This window comes from Meles meles, chromosome 5 (assembly GCF_922984935.1).
Source record: "Meles meles chromosome 5, mMelMel3.1 paternal haplotype, whole genome shotgun sequence".
Lineage (NCBI taxonomy): Eukaryota > Metazoa > Chordata > Mammalia > Carnivora > Mustelidae > Meles > Meles meles.
Genome location: NC_060070.1, coordinates 143,548,111 through 143,568,312, shown reverse-complemented (window position 1 = coordinate 143,568,312; position 20,202 = coordinate 143,548,111). Strand labels below are relative to the sequence as shown.

At 44.3% G+C, this 20,202-nt stretch overlaps 1 protein-coding gene and 1 pseudogene across 1 annotated transcript in view; both read right to left on the bottom strand.

Moving 5' to 3' along the window:
- The window catches only part of CAP2 (cyclase associated actin cytoskeleton regulatory protein 2), a 125,656-nt gene that overhangs the window by 28,130 nt on the left and 77,324 nt on the right, over positions 1-20,202 (bottom strand). Inside the window, exons 5-6 of the mRNA XM_046004064.1 lie at positions 1,535-1,678; positions 1,120-1,205 (exon numbers count right to left, since the gene is read on the bottom strand). Coding sequence (XP_045860020.1) covers positions 1,120-1,205; positions 1,535-1,678 — 230 coding nt within the window. The remainder of the gene's footprint in view (positions 1-1,119; positions 1,206-1,534; positions 1,679-20,202) is intronic.
- LOC123942839 lies at positions 12,193-12,316 on the bottom strand (annotated as a pseudogene).

Sequence of the window (20,202 nt, the reverse complement as noted above, 5' to 3'; positions counted from 1 at the left end):
TCCTGAATCAGGCTCTCTGCTCAGCGGGGAGCCTGCTTCCCCCACCCCCTCTCTCTCTATCTGCCTCTCTGCCTACTTGTGATCTCTGTCTTTCAAATAAATAAATAAAATCTTTAAAAAAATAAAACAAAACATAACCTAAAAGAGAAATAGTTATGCAAAATTTTGAATATGTAATATTGGTCAATGACCTGGTCCTCAAGTTTCCTTCAACCTGGGCCAGCGAGTGAGATGCAGGAGCCCGTGCATTTGCTGGACCAGGAGCACTTCCGCTTCTGCCACCCAAGGGCTCAAAAGGGGATCCACTCTTGAGCCCGGCGCCCAGGGAATGGAACTTTATTGCTTTTATTTCCGCCCCATTCCTGCCCAGAGTGACTAGCCATCAGTCACATCACATTTAGCTAGGTGTTCACAGGGCCAGCCATGACATTATGTAGGAGAGGGGAAGAAATCCCATGACATCCCCTGAGTAGTTGAGACACATAGCATAGGTCTCCACTCGATCCCATTTTCCTTTCCACCAGTTTAAGTGTCTCTAGGATCTATTATTCGTACTGTAGAATGCGATGTCTTTTTAAGCTGGTTCTCCAGCTTAGTTTGGACTCAGCGGCACTGCTTTTTTTTATAGACGTCTCTCTGTCCACCCCAATGGTATTTCGTCTTAACGCACTCGCTGGTCTCCCTCCCAGTGGCCTGGTTAATTGTCACATCTCCTTTCTGTTGCTCATTTACACTTCATTTCCTGATTTCTCCTTTCTTCTCTCTGCTCACTCACCAACTCTGTCTTGGGCAGCATAAAGAGTTGTGACCCTCTAGGGCGGGTCCCTCACGAGCCATCACAGAGCTTTCTGGCTGTTGCGGAAACAAACACGGGGCGACACGGACTCAAGTAGGGAGTTTATCATCACAAGAGAACTGAGCCAGACTTTCTAACGCACATACATTATCTGGATAACGGACCTCACTTCCCACTTGGCTTTAGCTGCAAAGATGGGATATTTCCTTAACATTTACCATAAACTCACCTTTGAAAGGAATCGGGTGAACTACATGAAGCTTTGGGACACATGTCTGACAAGCAAGCATCTGAGAATCTGGCTAGTAAAGGAAGGTACGTACCTGTGTTTGTAGTCCTTTAGGACCCTGTTAGTGTAAAAGGTGGCGGCGTCATTCATCTCCTTGACATAAGGACCGGGCTTAGGGGACTGAGAGAACAGGACCATCACCCAAGCATAGAAGGAAAAAGAAAAATAGGATAAGAAAGAACATGCCTTCAAGATGAAGAAAAGCCATGGAAATATTAAGTGAAAGTCAGGAGGCAAACATTTTGCTCTGTAAAGGGGTGGGGTGAGACATTTCCACATCTCAGAACACAAAGTCCTGAACTGTAACATGGTAAGAAAGGTCTGGGGCATTCACCGTGAGAGGAATTCCCTGCAGTGTAACAGACAGAAGAAGGAGCCCGAAGGTAGCTAGAAGTTCTCCGAAACACGGCCCTTTGGAATGGGGTGCCACTGCGCGCAGACGGACTCACCACAGCTATCCAGCCGAGGGCAGGGATGCTTTCGCTGACGGCTGAAAGATGATTGAACATTTTACTCCCCCGGTTTCTCTCTCGGAAAGTCTGGATTTCCTGAATCTTTTCTGATATCGGTTTCAGAAGTGCAGCCACGTCCTTCTGCAAGCAAACATTGAGCACTGTGACCAAGGGCAGAACAGAAGCTCAGGCCTCTATCCAGCATGGCCTCAGCGGGAGTGCTTGGGACCTGTCATCTATCTGTCAGGGGCTTCCAGAATAGGATGGGCTGTTGTTGTTGTTAGGGGAATACTGTATTTTCATTCTCAGAAGTATGAAAATGGTGCATATTCTTAACATTATTACAACTGTCTGCTGGAGACATGGACGAAACCTAGCCCTATGAGACAGCCCCTGTTTTAGAGAATCCGGAAGGGACCACAGGGACACGGAGCATGGTCAGTCATATTTCCAAATGGAACGCACAGATAACATGCTGGAATGACATGGGTCTAAAACCAGGGTGGGTGAGAGGTTAGTCAAAAGGTGTGTTCTTGTTCCTGTGGGAACCGATGTGAGGGGGGGTCCTCGGTTTGGCCACAGTTCCCATAATCCATGTGAAAAACTGGAAATCTTCCATGAGGCTCTTTTCAAGAAAATGGATTTGCTTATAATATTTACTGTTAACCTGGGTCTGGTTTGGCTTTCTACATTATGCCCCATGAACTTGGCCAACGACTACTGGTTACTCTGGCTTCTGATTAATTAATTCAAAAACTAACTTCCTTAGTTATATAAAAAACAATTTTCAAAATTATATGAGCTGAAGTAAAGAGGTGACTGGAACACCATCCATTACTCTAGCATATACACACACACACACACACACACACACACACACACACATATAGTAATACCTATAGCCCATAGCTACAGGAGATACAGCATTTTAAGCCTCTGGCACATGGGAGGTACACAATAAACGGATATGATTATTATTACTATTATGCAGTTCGCTCAGACTGGAGGCAAAAGGGCTGTCCTTTTTCTAATAAGTAACACTCAAATACTGTCTGTGCATTCAAGATAAGAGAGGCTCCAAGGAAATATCCACCTAGGCTAACAGGATTTTAGGATTATAGAAGTCCAAATTGGGTCATCTAGTTCAGCTTTTTGACCCACCCACTGGAGTAGGTCACAATCAGTGTTTCCAAAAGTAACTGAAAAAGAAGAGAAACGACCAGAGTGTCATTCACATATATTTCATGTGGGTGTGTGATTCGTGAACATTTGTTTGTTACACGGCCCCCGCATGTGTGCGTGTATACTGGTGTGTTTGCACGGGTGTGTGGCCATGTGTGTGCGTGCATGTACTGGTGTGTGTGCATGTGTGTACTGAACCACACAGTACAATGTATTTCTCATTATGAATCTCAGTCTGAAAGTTTCAGAAGCATGGATGGGATCCAATTCCCCCATCTCACATAACTAGGAGACAAGATTAGCTAGCAAGCGTTGGCTTAGCTGAAGCTAGAACCCAGATCTTCTAAGAAGCCCCGAGAAAATTCTGTGTGTTGGGTGCTCAGGAAAATATGGTTTGCTCCCCAAACACAAGTTTATTTTCTGCCAGCAAGACTAGGGAAAGGTATTGTGAAGACATTAAGGGTTCAGGTCTGGAATGAGACTACCGGGGTTCAAGTCCTTGCTGGCCAGGGTATTAGGCCTTTCCACACATGTGATTCCATGGTCTCCTCTGCAAAATAGTCTTGGGAATGGTCCCTACTTCACAAGACTGTTAGAAGTAAATGAGAGGACATGTCAGCACCTGGTACAGAGCTGGGTATGTTGGGTGCTCAGCAGACGGAGCGGGGGTGATCTTAGAGTATCTGCCAGTGAAGCCTCTGATTGACCAGGTTCACCGACCAGCTCCTTCCTATCACTTATATGCAAACACAGGGAGAGAGATTTCCTAGCTGGGATATACACTTTTTAAATGTGTTCATATTGAAGGAGGAAAAAACAAAAAAGGTTGCTGCAGAAGCTAGCCAGGTCTTGTGGAAAATTCAAGAATACCTTTCTGCTTTCTTGTTTACCCTTAGAACCATTCAAAAGAAAACATCTTAGGGATTTGGCAGGGAGACCCTGACTCAGGGTTGTTAGCGGCTGAACTGTGTCCTTCACAAATTCAGATGTTTAAGTCCTAACCCCTGGTACCTCAGGACACGTCTGTATTTGGAGGTAAGGTCTTTTTTTTTTTTTTAAGATTTTATTTAATTATTTGACAGAGAGATCACAAGCAGGCAGAGAGGCAGGCAGAGAGAGAGGGGGAAGCAGGCTCCCTGCTGAACAGAGAGCCTGATGCGGGGCTCAATCCCAGGACCCTGGGATCATGACCTGAGCCGAAGGCAGAGGCTTAACCCACTGAGCCACCCAGGCACTCCTGGAGGTAAGGTCTTAAAAGAGGTAATTAAGTTAAAATGAGGTTACTAGGGTGGACGCTAACCCAAAAGGACACAGACGTGTATGAGGGAAGATCATGAGAAGACACAGGGAGATGCCCGCCTTCCATAAGCCGAGGAGAGAAGCTTTAGAAGAAATCAACCGCCATCTTGATTTCCCACTTCCAGCTTCCACAAGTGGGAGAAAGTACATTTCTATTGTTTAAGCCACCCCGTCTGTGGTACTTCATTCCGGCAGCTCTAGCAAACTAGTGTAAGGGTCTAACGGCTCTACAGGAGATGGGAACAGGCACCTCTAAACCTCAACAGCAAACAAACCTCCCCATAAAACAACCCCCCCCCCCAGACATTCCTTGCCCAAACCCAACTCTTCCACATTTGCTTCTTAATGGCTGCCAAAAGTCAGGTTTGAACGCTCTCCTTGGAATTTCACTTTTTATTTATTACAATATTTTAAAAATTAAGTACACACTACCCCCAACGTGGGGCTCCAACTCACAACTTCAAGATCAACAGTTGCACACTCCATCGAGTGAGCCAGGCAGGTGCCCCTGGAAATCCACTTTGAGAAGGGAAACATTTCCCTCTTCAAGGGATTCTTTTTAGTCCAAATTCAATATCCGTTTGAAGGCGTGTTACAGGTACTTCCAGAAGGCAGCTGATTTTTATTTATGGCGTAACTACTAAAAAGCATTATTCTGATTTTGTCTAACAGTTTGCTAAGTTATGATATTCTTGCTGCAGTGACAATTTTGAGAAAGGCCAGAATATCTGAATCACTGGTGATAACTGGCTTATTGCCTCAAGGGGAAAAATAACCAGAAACACTGTATTTACAATGTTAGATAGATTTATTAAGGCCATCTTCGTTTATCTCCAACTTCCCAAGAACAAACTCTAAGGTCTGAGAAGACAGGGTATTCTGGAAGATATTTTATATTGCTTATCTGATGAAAGCATCATAAAGACTGAGAAAGTTTTCTCGTGCCTTAGTTTGGGAATTGCTCGAAGAACTGTCCTCATTAAAAAGAAAAAAAAAAAAGAAAGAAAGAAAAGAAAAGGGAAAAAGCCAGGCTCAGAGATCTAAGTACAACAAGCTATTTGCATAACCTCAATAAACAGTATAGCTTTAATTCTGTGCCAGTAGATTTCTCCCCTACTTCAAACTAGGCTTGCATTTTCCAGCTCATCCTGAACTTTCATAGCTGGAATCAAACATGGAGAGAATATTTGGGTGATGGTGTGATTTCTGTCAAAGCTGATCGTGTCGGGATGTCAGAGGAAAGGCAAACAGGAGAGGTGATTAGTTAGAGGTATTTCCACCTGTTTGGGGAGTGAGCCTGTATCAGGCATACTTGATAGATACAGGTTGAAAGGCAGATGTCAATCAACACTACAAAAGGGCTTTCCACTCATAGATACATTTACCAGGCGTCCTGGTGTGTTTTTTTTTTTTTTTAACGGATGTCCTGGCAATGGCCCCTCAAAAACATCTAGCAATTACTGTGCTGCAAGGCGGACCTTTGAAAGGAAACCATTTTGCAAGACTCAAAGGAAGAGTAATTGGAAAGTCTTGCCTGCCCTGCCGCTCGGTTCTCTGGGCTTCCACAGAACGAGAGAACATTTCAAGACTCCATGTCTTTATGACCCTAGTGTCTGCTTTAAGGTTGAAGAATTGAGACCCACTATCTGCTTCATCTCAGTTTAGCTCCAGAAATAATTGTTTTGCAGAAAGTAAAATTAAAGAGCTTTATCAGCAAGCGCTGGAGAAACTTTACCCAAAAAGGAAAACCAAATTTCCACGCATGCTATTTTGTAAGGGATGGAGCAAACTCTGGGACATTGACCTCAAAGAAGTGTCACTGAGTGAAAGGAAATAAGCCTGTTTCTGGAATCCAGGGTTTTTATGGGGTTTACATCAGGTAGAGAATGGATCAATCCATTGTTACTTCTTTTTAAATAATTTTTTTTTGGATTGTAAAACATAAAGATGCTGTTTGTGAAACACTGGGGAAAAAAAACCAGATGGGAAAACGTAAGTGAAAATAAACATAATTAATTCCACCACATGAAAAAAAAGCATGCTAAATGTTTATTTTTTCCTGGTAGATATGCTTATTAGAGATCTCTTCAAAAATAAGAATAATTTACTTTAAAAACACTGGTTATTAAGAACATAAAGAAGAGTCCTTGAATTCGAGCAGTTCAATTAAAACAAGCAAGCATTAAAACAAATAAAATCCCATTAATATATATTCTTGGCAAGTACTGTGAGAACTCTATAATTCTAGAAAGAATGTTTTAAATGTAAATACTACAAAAGCATTACTGTTATGACTCAGCCAAACTCAACAGCATCAAAGAAAATACTGGATTTTAAATATTCGAATCCCACTTACTTAAAATTCAAGAAAACTCACACTAAACAGTAATTCTTAGCCAACCATACTGCCAATTATCAATCATTATTACTGGCTATGTGTTTTTGTGCAGAGTTTTACCAGCTGGTTCTACATGTGTATGAATTATAGCCCAGAAGAAATTTATGGAAAGATATATATCAAAGAGTTAACAAAGATTTTTTAATCTAATTTTATTGGCTTATTCATATATTCATTTTTCAATCTGTACATGCATTTCTTCTGTGATGAAGGGACACGTTTTAAAACATATTAACCGCTTTTGTACCTTCAGTGATAGAAAAAATTTTAATAGGGACCATTAAATTTACACATATCAAAAAATATTTGGCCTCTTCCTTCCTATGAGAAAAGCAGCTTCAGGAAAACATTATCAGAAATTACCAGAATGAATTATGCAGATGAAGAATAGGCAAAAGTTAACCAAACCAGGAACAGTATTTGCTTCTAAAAATATATTTATTTGGGATGTGCTAATTAATGAAGTGATTGTTTTCATCATTTTAAGTTAGGAGCAAGTATTTTTTTCTCAGAAACATCAATTCGACCTAACCTGCTTTGGTGCCATTATAGACATTTCCTTTCATGTTCCTCTTACATAAAATTTTCCCACTGTCCAGGAACACTTTGGAGGTTCAAGAATATGCCTCATAGACTTTAGAAGCGTCTGTACATTTAAGACAACTTGTACATTTAAAACATCTGCAAAACTGTCACAGGAGTGAACCTCAATAAACAAAACTCACAAAGCCCGCAAATGTACCCGATACCGTGTTAGTTGTCATTATATTATTGTCATTTGTCATTATATTGCACCATGACAAATTCCTTGGGAAATATTTTTATATGCTCATAAGGATTTACATTCCACACGTATATCTCATTTTAGGGTTTGCTAAACTCTCTTTAAAAATATACTTAAGAATCCCAAAGCCTTTTGCTTGTATTTCTTAAAAATCATTTTTAAAGAGTAAAACCATAAAGACTTGGTCTCCTTGGGGGGATGAATTATTTCGGAGAGTTGCATTGTTCTGATACCTAAGAGAGAAGTTTCCAACGTGTGAAAACTCCTACTTAAATTTTTAATGAGAATCTTTCAACATCCATTATACTCATCAGCACTTTCTTTTTCAGTAATTAAAAAAAAAACAATTTCAGACATACATAATAGCACAGAGACTAAAAGAAAGGCAGCCATGTATATGAAACATAATTTAATATTGCATGGGGGGAGCCTGGATGGCTGAGTTTGTTAAGCACCTACTTTCGGCTCAGGTCATGATCCCAGGGTCCTGGGATCGAGTCCCACACTGGGCTCTCTGCTCAGCGGGAAATCTGCTTCTCCCTCTCCCCATGCCCCCGCTCTCTCTCTCCCTCTCTCTCAAATAAATAAATAAATAAATAAAATCTTTTAAAAAATATTGCATCAGGGTCCAGGATCATCACTATGCTATTCCTTTACTGACATTTGCTGGGGGAACAGCTGGCGCCTGGGACAAACTACTTAAACTGAACCCCAGGGAAGGCACTGAAGCTTGATGTCAAACTTTCTATTTTTCTCACAAAGGTAGAACAGTGCATTTGGGGTTGCAAACTGCGCATTTTTTAAACTGAGGTATAATGGACGTGAAACATTATATTAGTTTCAGGTGTGTAACAATGATTTGATACTTCTGTATATTGCTAAAAAATCACCACAAGTCTGGTTCATAACCATCACCATATATAGTTATAAAATATCTTTCTTGTGATGAGAGGTTTTAAGATTACTCTCCTAGCAACATTCAAATATGCAATGCAGTATTATTAACCCTGGTCACCATGCTATTTGTTCATTCTCAGCACTTATTTATAATAGAGCTGGAAGTTTGTACCTTTTAATCCCCTTCACCCGCTTTGCCCCCCTCCTCCTCTCCCCACTGGCAACTCCCAGTGTGTCTTCTCTATGAGCTTCCTGTTTTGGTTTTGTATGTTTTTTTGTTTTGATTTGTCTTTTGATTCTACATATAAGTGAGATCATATGGTATTTCTCTGTCCCTGATTTATTTCACTTAGCATATGGGCTCAAGGTCCACTCACGTTGTCACAAACGGCAGAATTTCATTCTTGTTTATGGCTGAATAATATTCCACCGTATACAGATTCCAGTTTGCTCATCCATCCTGATCGACGCTCAGGCTGTTTTCAAGCCTTGACTATTGTAAATAATGCTGCCATGAACACGGGGGTGCAGCTTTCTCTTCACATTAGTGTTTTCGTTTCCTTTGTAAAAATACCCAGAAGTGGGCTTGCTGGATCATATGGTAGTTCTATTTCTAATTTTTTGAGAAACCTCCATACTGTTCAGTGGCTGCACCAATTTACAGTCCCACAAATTGGGCATTTTTAAATTAGAATTTTTAAAAAAGATTTTATTTATTTATCTGACAGAGAGAGCGCACAAGCAGAGAGGGTGGCAAACAGAGGGAGAAGCAGACTCCTTGTGGAGCAGGGAGCCCGGTGCAGAGCTTGGTCCCAGAACCCTGGGATCATGACCTGAACCCAAGGTAGACGCTTAACCGACTAAGCCACCCAGGTGCCCCCAAATTGGGCATTTTTAAAAAAGACTTTATTTATTTGACAGAGAAAGAGATCACAAGTAGGCAGAGAGAGAGAGGGGGGAAGCAAGCTCCCTCCGAGCAGGGAGCCCAATGTGGGGCTCGATCCCAGAACCCTGAGATCATGACCTGAGCCGAAGGCAGAGGCTTAACCCGCTGAGCCACCCAGGTGCTCCCAATTTGGGCATTTTTAATGTAAAGTCTTTCCTGCCAAAGCATTTAGCAAATCCCTGGCTAACAAGCCTTCTCCAAAGTCATTTTTTTTTTTACTGTTCAGATAATAATACAAGTAAGAGTTTACACTGTTGTTGCCAATATATTCTTGAATTATATATTTTAACACTCAAAGCCTTATTTACGACTTCAGGGCCACAGACACTGGGTGATAGATACGTTGTCAATCCCCACTTAGAGTTTCTGTCTTTGGCACTGTTCACGGGTGTGAGCCTTAGCTCTCATCATCTCTAGTTTCTGTGTACAGTAGCTGAAGGAGTCTTCACTTTAAAACCTACAATTTATTCATCAGAACAAGAGTACAGTTCTGCTGACATGATACGCTAAGCTCTCAGTGTTGGACACGTCTCAGAAGAGGAGCTACGCCATACGAAAAGCAGAGTTCAGTAGAAATCTCACTGTTTACACAATGACCCACAACAGCTTGTGTCCTTATAATACCTTATATATCCTGAATCCCGCTGCAACAGTGGGAGTCAGGAGAGGGAAACAACAGCAAAACAAAACAAGCAAACAAAGAAAAAACCCTGTAACGTTAACTGTTCCCTCAAGTTGAGATTTATTGTTTTCACTACAGTTGTTCTGATAGGTAGTCTTTCTTTCACTGGTAGTGCAAAAAGAGATCAGTTGATCCAGAGAAAACACATCTTTTGCATTTATGCATGGGTGTGCAGGCTGAAAAACGAACGTGGGATACCCAGGAAGCTCTAGTGTATCTCTCCTGTTCGATCGGATTCGACAAAATGGGTTCCTCGAAAATGCTGGGTTCATGGCAGGGACGTGGGATTAGCTGGATTATTTGAGATCCAGAAAGAAAGTAGAGGGTCAACATGGGCAATGACATACTAAATCATGGCAGAGAGAAACCAGAAAAAAGTTGAAAAGGAACAACCTAAGCTGTTTATCTATAACAAGCTTGAGAGAGTAGACTGGGTGACCAGGAACGATCTCATCTTGCACTTTGTTATGTTTTTGGCTTATTTTATGGGCCCAGCTGAGAAGACACCAGTTCTTAGCCTATCTGGGGAGGTATCACCTGGCTTCTGACAGTGACGACTTTTGTAATCACCTATAATTTTACTTTACAGGATACTGAACATCAATGCTGAACGGCAGATCTCATTTTGTGCTCTATTTAAATGCACAGGGACTTCGCCAACAATCTCTAAGGGGTATAAACTGGAGAAAATCGCCAAAACTGTTAGAATTCACCAGCTTTATAAAATCTAAAATATACGGTGACCCAGAAATTCGTTCTTTGAAACGCAAAAAACAAAAACATAAACATACAACACTGTATTGCCGTTAATTTGTTTTTTTTACCAACATTTGTTGAGCACTGAGTATATACCAAACACCATACAGTCACCACTTGGGTCTACTCTCTGCCATGATAAACCTCAGTTTTTAAAGTATCCTTTTTTAAAAAAGATTTTATTTATTTGATGAGAGAGAACACAAGTACAAGCTCCTACTGAGCAGGGAGCCTGATGTGGGGCTCAATCCCAGGACCCTGGGATCATGACCTGCCACTTAACTGGCTGAGCCACCCAGGGCCACTAACTCTCAGTTTAAACTACCAAAGCTCTATGTGAAAAATCCTAGCCCAGTCAGCAGCATCAAAGGCTCACTGTCTTCCCCCTGGATAAGTGGCCCATGGTAGAAGGCTGGCCAGACCTCCCTGAGATTCATTTATGCAGAATGTTGCTGAAATGACATAAACCCGTAGTTTCCATTTCAAACGCAACAGATGCAAAGTCTTTCAACAGCTACCCAAAAAGTCTTAAGATAACCCATATGGTAAGTGAACCATTACTGTATCAAGCTACTGATGCTTAGGTCCAATCATTCTTAATTAGAAACCAGCTTTTTCTTTTAAGATTAGCACAATCTCTGTAAGATTCTACTGTCTGCTTTTATCAAGAATTATGCTTCCCGCTGGGAATCCAACAAAACACTGGCCCCAGTTTGGTGAAGAGCTCCGCACAAACAGTGGTCCATGGAGGTTGGGAGAATTCTGCACATGGTACCCCCCTTTTGGCACATCATGATTCATCTCAGTTTACTAAAGGAGGTACTGAAGGAATCTATTTAGCTTTGTCTAACCTGATGTTCCTAAAGCTTTTTTTTTTTTTTTTCCGTCCACGGAACCTTTGCTCTCCCCCATGCCCTTTTCTAGGGAATCTGATATTCTGTGGGACAGAGCGTGGGAAATCCTGCTCCAGGAAGTCTGGGTGGGTGGCTTCCAGGACTCCCAGAAGTCTGCGGGGCTGCTCACTGGGTGTCCATGGTCCCCTCCTCTCCAGTCAGCCTTGCTCATTACCATGGAAACACTTCCCAGGGCATTTAATGCAGGTGAAGAAGCCTCTTCTCATCTCCCTCGCGCTCACACACACACACACACGTGCGCACACACACCCCCCCCCCCCATCTTCAGGAGCTATAATAATCTCTGGGAGGGCTGTTGATGCAGCTGCCCCCTCTGCACTGAGCTTCTGTCTTCTCCTGCCATCCCCTCTGCCAGTCTTTTTTTGACCAGCCCCGCGCCCACTTCTAATCGCTCCCATCAGTCTCATTCCTCTCCCTTCTCCTCATCATCTCTCCCTCTTTCTTCTCTTGCCCATGAAACCATGGTGTGAAAAGGCAGACTATTTACACACAAAAGCATTCTTTTCCTTCTGCAGAGCCAAATGATGGCAAATGACATTTGCTTCTGGTCTTCACGTCTCGAGCTGTCTTTTCTCCCCGTGCTGCCCCACGGGCCATGGGAAGCTTCTTGGTATCTGGCTACTGAGGTTTCTGGCTACTTCCACGTCCAGAGACGTCCCTGAGCTTTTCCTGATTTAAGGTTTCCTTATGCCACAGATCTCCTGGGGGTTCAGTCTCACCCGTGCTTGGAGATTGCTGTGCTTGGTTTTTCACACTGACCCCCAAGGGAAAGTGTGGCCAACAGTGTGTGAAGCCAGCATAAAACTATACAGCCAGGATGGCTTTCTATGAAGCATAGGCAGGAAGACCATTCTTTTCAATTAGCAATAATTGCGCCTCGGATAAACCTCATTGGCTGTGATACTGTCACTGCGCAAAGCTAGGAAGACCGTTCTTCTATCTTTGACTCAGTTAGAAGGTATAAAGCCCACAGATCTTGACTAGGAGATACAGAGATGATTGTATTCATTATACTTCTAGAGAGAGTCCCCTTGTTACATGTTTGTTTCTTTATTTCTTCAACAAATGTATAAGGAGTGCCCTCTACGTGCTAGGGCTGGTCAGACACGTTGGGGTGGGCCAGTAGATACAAGGGACAATTTGCAGCAGCAAACGATAGAGACTTTTCTGTCCCTGCCCTCTTTTGTTCAAGTCGGGTGGGGAAGGAACTGGCTCACACAATTTTGGAGGCTGACAAGTCCCAGGATCTGCAGGGTGAGTTGGCAGGCCAGAGACCCAGAAGGACTAATGGCAGCGTTCCAGTCTGAAGGCCAGCAGGCTTGAGACACAGAAGAGCTCATGTTAAGTTCGAGTCCAAAGGCAGAGAAAAGCTGATGTCCCAGTTTGAAGGCAGACAGACGGGGAATTCTTCCTTACTCAGGAGAGGGTCATGATTTTTGTTCCATTTAAGCCTTCAACTCATGGATGGGGCCCACCCACACTAGGGTGCTTTATTCAACCGACTGATTGACATGTTAATCTCATCCAAAAACATCCTCACAGAAACAGCTAGAATAATGTTTGACCGACTATCTGGGCACCCTATGGCCTAGTGAAGCTGACATATACAATTAACCATGACAGGAGGAGACAGACAACAGTAAGCCCTGCAGGAGGCAAATACACTCTGTGGGAAGCAGATCTCTGATTAAGGATGATTGGAGAAAGTATCAGTAAGAACAAAGAGTAATAAATGACTAAATTATATAGCAGGTTAGGTATTAAAAGCCACTGGGGAAAAATTGGAGTCAAGTCAGGGGGTTCAGAAATACACGTGGAGATGAGTTTCAGTCTAAAATAGGAGGGCCAGGGGTGCCTGGCTGATTCAGGAGTCAAGCGGCTGCCTTCGGCTCAGGTTAGGATCTCAGGGTCCTGGGATCGGAGCCCCAAGACTGGCTACTTGTTCACAGGGGAGTCTGCTTCTTCCTCTGCCTGCTGCTCCCCCTCCCCCCACCTTGTGCTTGTACTCTCTCTCTCTCAAATAAATAAAATCTTTAAAAAAATTTAAAAGAAAATAAAATAGGGCGACCAGAGTTGGTCTCATGAGGAAGGTGACATTTGAACAAATACTTGTCGGAGTCATCAACCATGGATGGGGCTGTCTGGGGGAAGCAGATACAACTGTCGCCAGAGGAAACCACCACTGCGGGGGTCCCGAGGCTGGAATGTGTCTGCAGTGTTCAAGGAACAGCCAGTGGACCAGTGGAGCTGGAAGGAGTGGGAGGAAGGGGTGGGGCAAGAGGTTGAAGAGGAAATAGTGGGGCGCAGGGGAGCAATTCACACAGGCTGTTGAAAGGACTCTGGCTTCTATCCCGAATGAAGTGGAAATCACCATAGAGTTTTGAGCGGAGGGATGACATGATGTGATTTTCTTTTCTAAGGATCCCTCTGGCCACTGTGCTGAGAACAGAAGGCGGGAGGATTGGGGAGGGCGGGAGCAGGGAGATCATATTTGAGGCTTTGCAGCAGTGTGGATGAGAGATGGAAGCAGCTGGGGCCAGGGTGACTGTAGGAGAGACTGAGAGAACTAGATTCCGGGAGGGATGTGGGCTACCCGAGCACAGAAGGAGTCAAGAATAACTCCTTGGTTTTTGACCTGAGCAACTAGGATGGCGTTGTGGTCACTTGAGAAGCAGACACGGAGAAGGAAAAGATGTTAGGAGGAAGACCCGACCTTCAAATCTGACACACTGTTTAGTCTACCCTTTAACCATGCTTTCCCAGGGGCCACAACTCACTGATATGGGCTGCAAAGTGGCTCTTGATGTCTGCTCCCAAGCTCGATCCCTTTCTGCTTTCCATTCTTCAGCTTGCCTTTGGTTGGAAGCATGTCCTTCCATCTCAAGTCAGTGCAACACAGGGTATAACTGTGTTGCTGCTCAGATACAAGGATGGTGCCCTGGGTTCACAATCAGCAGGAGGTGAGCTCTGTGCCATTCCTCTCCTGGTGATGGCTTGTGCTGAGTCATCCACTCTGGCCAGCAGCAGATGTTTGTAAGACAATTAGCCTGGATAATGGGTGCACTCAGTGGTTGGTGGTAAGATTATTCATTTCCCAGGTCAATTACCCATTATATCCTGAAACTAGCTGGTCCGCAGAGAGATCAAACCTCTGGACTTGGCTGCATCTGTACCGTATTTTAACTCATCAAAGTAATGGATGGAGACCTACTGTTAAATATGGCTGATTTGGGGGCAGACCCAATCATGTTGTATGAGTGTGTGCTGACGATCTAGCTTGCTTTTTTTTCTTTTTTAAAGATTTTATTTTTTAAGCAGTCTCAACACCCAACATGGGGCTTGCTCTCGCAACCCTGAGATCAGCAGGGGCACCCTCGACCAGCTGAGCCGACCAGGCGCCCCTCGCATTTTTATACTACAGCGCTTGTCACATTATGAATGAACAGACAAATTAATGCTGAAGTAATAAATAAAAATGAACCTTCTGAGACGTGAGATGTGATCTAGAAAGTAGAAATAAACTTATCTACCTAAGAAGGCAATAGTTTATCCTGTTTTGATACGTGTTTTTTTTATTCATAAGTGAACAAAATTATCAGATCTTTTCTTTCATGTCTTCTTCCTCTGTTTTCCTTTATAAGCTTTTTCTTGCATGGCATCCGTCTTGACCGTATCAAGCTTTTTTGTCCTTATTATCCATTAAAATATTTTTCAAGCCCTTGATACGTGCCAGTTATAATCCTAGCTATTCGGAATACGTTAGTGGACAAGAAAGACTTCCTCTAGGTTGTTAAGTGGTAAACTGGGCTCCTGGGTGGCTCAGTTGGTTAAGCGACTGCCTTCGGCTCGGGTCATGATCCTGGAGTCCTGGGATCAAGTCCCACGTCAGGCTCCCTGCTCAGCGGGGAGTCTGCTTCTCCCTCTGACCTCTCCCCTCTCGTGCTCATTCTCTATCTCTCAAATAAATAAATAAAATCTTAAAAAAAAAGACAAAAAAAGTGGTAAACTGATCATAAAAATACACGTAATCAACACATTATACCATGAAAAAAAGGAATAAAGCAGTAAAAAGGGATGGGGCTGGTGCTGGGGAGTTTAATTAACGTAAAAAGGTTTGGGTGAGAATATCGGGCTGACTGAAATATTTGACAGAGAATATGGTTAATTCTGCTTGTTCCAGTCAGTTGCTCACAAGGTAGCAGCCGGTCAGAGTGGAATATGGAACATCAATGAGGAGAAAACAGGAACTGGAAGGGGATAAAAGTTGCCACCTCCCCCCCTCCCCCCTCCATTCGACTGGCTAACCTGACTTCAGCTGCTCCTAAGCTACACTCATAAGCTACACTTCACTTTCAATGCCAGACACCCTTGACCTTGGCATGCAGTAGAGGACAGCACACTTGCTACTGATGAGCATTACAGAATAGAACATGCGAGTTGTAGTTCCACTTGCTTGATCACTTTGTGTTAACACTGGTGTGTTACCAATCATCATTATTTTCATTATTGAAATACATTTGGTCAGCTCTGGGCCCTTCTGACTTCCAGTCCGTAGCATTACTTTATCATGTTAAATATACTCAGGGTTTTTTTTGGGGGGGGCGACCCCCAACATGCAAAATTAAAATGTGAATACATGTATCCTTACCACTGGGCAACATCATAAGATGTTGGTAAATTTACAGAGAGGGAGAACATGCAAACATTTCCCTTGGTTGGTTTTAGGAGATTTCTCTTTCCAACATCACATGTTTCCATTTCAAACTACAAAATGCAATTTCTGCAAATGAAAGGTTCTTTCTTTGGGATATTTCTTTCCTTCCTGCACATTCAATGCTCCTTCTAGAATAAAGACAGGGACAGGCTGAAGCCAAGAGCAGCTGAGCTAGACAGCCAATGGGACAGGTTCCTTATCAGGAGGCCATGTTAGGAACCCCACGAAAGTCTGCATAAGACCTTGGTGGTGAGCATCATCTGGAGACCAGTTTCAGGGGGACAGAGACCACGAATTATTGATTGCCTCCTATCGATTAAGCACTGTAATCTGCATTCCACATCTCATTTAAAAAACACCACAAAAACTTGGAAAAGCTGGCATGATTATTCCTGTTTTATGAATGAGGGAATAAGGTCAATAAATACTTAGCGACTTGCTCACAGTCATCTGGCTAGAAGTGGGATCTGAACACATACATATGGCGCTCAAAGCTTGTCGTTGGGCATAACAAAAAAAGCACTGGCTTTGGAGCTGAGCACATCTGGGTTTAAACCACATCTTTCCCACCAGTTGGGGTTAACTCCCCTCTGTGAGCCCCAGCATCCTTCTAGGAAAGGAGTAAGTAAGACTCATCCGTGAAGCTCTGATGATGACCAAATAAGACAATGTGTGTACAACATCGGACAGACCACAGAAGCCGAAACACGGGAGCTGCTGCCATTTTCATAGTCATCTGAACATTTTACGGACTTCAGATACCGAAGAAACAGGAGGTCACTGATGGCCCAAAAGAATGGTGTGGCTCAGTTAAACCTCAGGACTGGTAAAAGGACAGAGAGTGCAGTGGCCACGAGATGCAGTCACAAGGACGAGCTTCTAGTACAGCCCCCCGGATGGGGTCTTCTCTTCTGGAGCCTCCCAGGCAATTGACTCTCATGCACCCAGTACTGACTCCACACGCTGGAGCACAGATGGGGCACCCTGACAATCTCGGGAGCACAGAGGAACAGTCGTTGGGAGAAATCGCCCAAGCTCCATGCCAGGCGTGACCGTACCACCTCTCAGCTGTTGAGCTCACGTGGGACTCTGAGAACTCACTGCTGTGAGTGCTGACGGGTCGTTACTGTCTTGCTGATTCTCTTTAAGATGACTTCTCTCATGGCCATCGGTTTTATAAATTTTAGAATTACTGTCGTTTCTAGACTTTCTGGCGCCTGTGTTTTCCTGTGTTTGCAGGAGTGGGCCACGGGCAGAGGACGGAGGTCCGCCTCCAGTGGCTGAAGGCCCTGTTTGCTTCGGACCCGTCGGACTGTGGAGTTCCCACACGCCGCCCGCACCAGAGTCAGTCTTGGATTTTCGTCCTGACGCCGCCCCTTCTGAAGCTCGTCGCCTCAGAGAACAGATGTGAAGCCACAGGTGCGCAGTCATTAATGCCTTCCTCCTGACGCTTCTGGAAGGTACAATTTGAGACCAACTGCACTGACTCGGACTGCAAACTCCGATGACAGTCATGAGCTACTCTTTAGTGAGATGCCACCGGGCGACCCGTACTATGGCTTCCCCCTTGATAGAAGCTCATTCTCGTAATGACTTTGAAGCGAAGTACTATTATCCCATGTTTCAGCAGACAAGACTGGACTGAGGCACACTTCATATTTTATCTCTGAAGTTAATGTTGGCCCGTATCAAGAATGATTTTTAAAAAGGGGAATGAAATTCACTGAGCAATTACCAGTAATTGCCTCAATGACCACATTCCCACCACCGTTCTGTTAACAGCGGTGAGACGATCCTTTGAATGCAGAGTTACACGCAGTGAGATGTGGTCCATGGTGGGGTTGGGGAGGAGCGGGTCTGAGGCAGGTGGGGGGCAGGTGGGACAATCCAGAAGGGCCATGCTTGCTTGTTCTTTAAGAATGAGAAGAAATGTTGAGGGGTGAAGGCATTCTAAAGACGGAGAATAGGAGGCAAAAACAAAACAAAACAAAACCAACCCAAAAAACGAAACACCACCCCCAAGCCAAAAAACCCAAAAACCAAAAACACAGAGGCATACAAAGTCACAGTGCGCAGGGAACAGCGAATTTTCCTGGGTGGCATGGAACACGAATCGTGGCGGGGGGGGTTGGTGGTGAGGGATCTCACCCAAGAGGGATCCCAAGGAGGGATCTACTCCTGGGGAGCCCCACGTGTGGTGCTGAGAAACGTGGATTTTGTGAGGATCCTTGGGAGGATTTTAGGCAGAGCAGGGCCCCAAATGGAAGCTGGATAAACCAACCTGACAGGGAGGGGAGGTTCAGAGCAGGGCTGGGGGCGGGTGAGGGCAGAGCCCAGGCAGACGCAGCACGGCCAGTAGGGGGCGCTTATAAGGTATTGATGAGGGACAGAGGAAGGCAGTGGCTGGGGCCACCAGGAGAAGGGGACACATCTGAGAGGAACGTCACACAGGATGGGTTCTGTTTCTTTTCTGCCATCTCGGAAGCAGCCGGCACATAGTAGGCGCTCAATCACTGAGCTGACGGATGAGGCGAAACGAGAAGTGGGGCCAGAGCGAGAATGGAGGAGGCTTCCGAGGCTCCCTCCTGGGGATGCTATTTAAAACCGCAGCTGCCTCCCGCTGATCAAATCAAGGGAAACTGCTGGATCCCATGAGCACCACAGACGCGGCACCCTCCGTCCACAGCAGCACATCCTGCAAGCCAGACGTGACCATGACAATATGGTCCACAAGGACTTCTAGACACCGTGGGCTTCCTGCACGACCCAGAGTGAGAATTCGAGCCCATCTTGCCTGAAACCTAAGGAGCAGAGTGACTTCAGCTAGCCTCTGGGTTATGGTCAAGAGTTGATAAGGGAAAATATTTTTAGATCCCGAGACTTTCATCTTCCCATGTGATGGAATTTGTGATTTATTTTTTCTTTTTTAAGATTTTATTTATTTATTAGAGAGAGAGCGAGAGAGAGAGCAAGAGCACAAGCGGGGGGAGGGGCAGAGGGAGAGGGAGAAACAGACTCCCCGCTGATCAGGGACCCTGACTCAGGGCTCGATCCCAGGACCCTGGGGTCGTGACCTCAGCTGAAGGCAGATATTCAACTGCCTGAGGCCCCCAGGCACCCCCTCAATTAGGGATCTTTTATAAGCAGTCTATAGTGTTTTTATGATATCCTTGGCCATGCTCAAATATGTTATTTACTTAGATTTCTCACGTGAAGAAATTTAAATTACAAACACTCACACATTCCTAGAGGTTTACTTCTGATTATTTTGTAGGGTTTTTTTTTTGTTTGTTTGTTTGTTTTTTGTTTTTTTTGCTTCTTAGAACATGTTTGGCCATAAACATGGCACATTGCTGTAAGATGAGGAATTGTATGTTCTCAGAACTGGTACGCCCCACTTAGACTCCCTCACTCTCTGAGCTCTGTGGCACTGTGGATGGTGGCAAGATGCAGAGCTCACCCTCCCCCATCCCTTCTTCCTTTCTCCTCCTTCATTGCCAGAAGCCGTGCACTGTGACAGAAGAGCCTGTCACGGAGGTGCAGTTTGTGGGCTACTTCAATAGAAGGTTCTAGAAGTCTCCGGTTCCTGACAGTGACGAGAAAAAGCATTTGGAACAGGCAACAGGAGGAAACACTGGGGAGACATGGCTGTCTCCTCTTGTTCTTTCAAAATACATATGCTTTTTGGAAAAGTATGACTTTGTTAATAATTATTAGCCCCTGGGGGCATCTGGGTGGGTCAGTCGGTGAAGCATCCGACTCTTGATTTCAGCTCAGGTCATGATCTCAGGGTCCTGAGATCAAGCCCCGAGTCAGGCTCTCTGCTCAGCAAGGCGTTGGCTTGAGATTCTCTCTCTTGCAAATCAATAAATAAAATCTTTTAAAAAAGTAATTATTAACCCTTTTAGTTATCAATTGGCCCTTTTTCAGGGTTCCTACAAATCAACCAAGAGCAATAAAAGGGTTGACAAGAAAAGAGGACAAGTAGACGGGAGGCGGGAGCTTGCCTGGCGGGCAAAGGGTGCTGATGATGGGAGCTGAGAGAGTGAGACCCACACTCACTGTTCCCGGTGTACCCTGGGCTAGCCCCGGG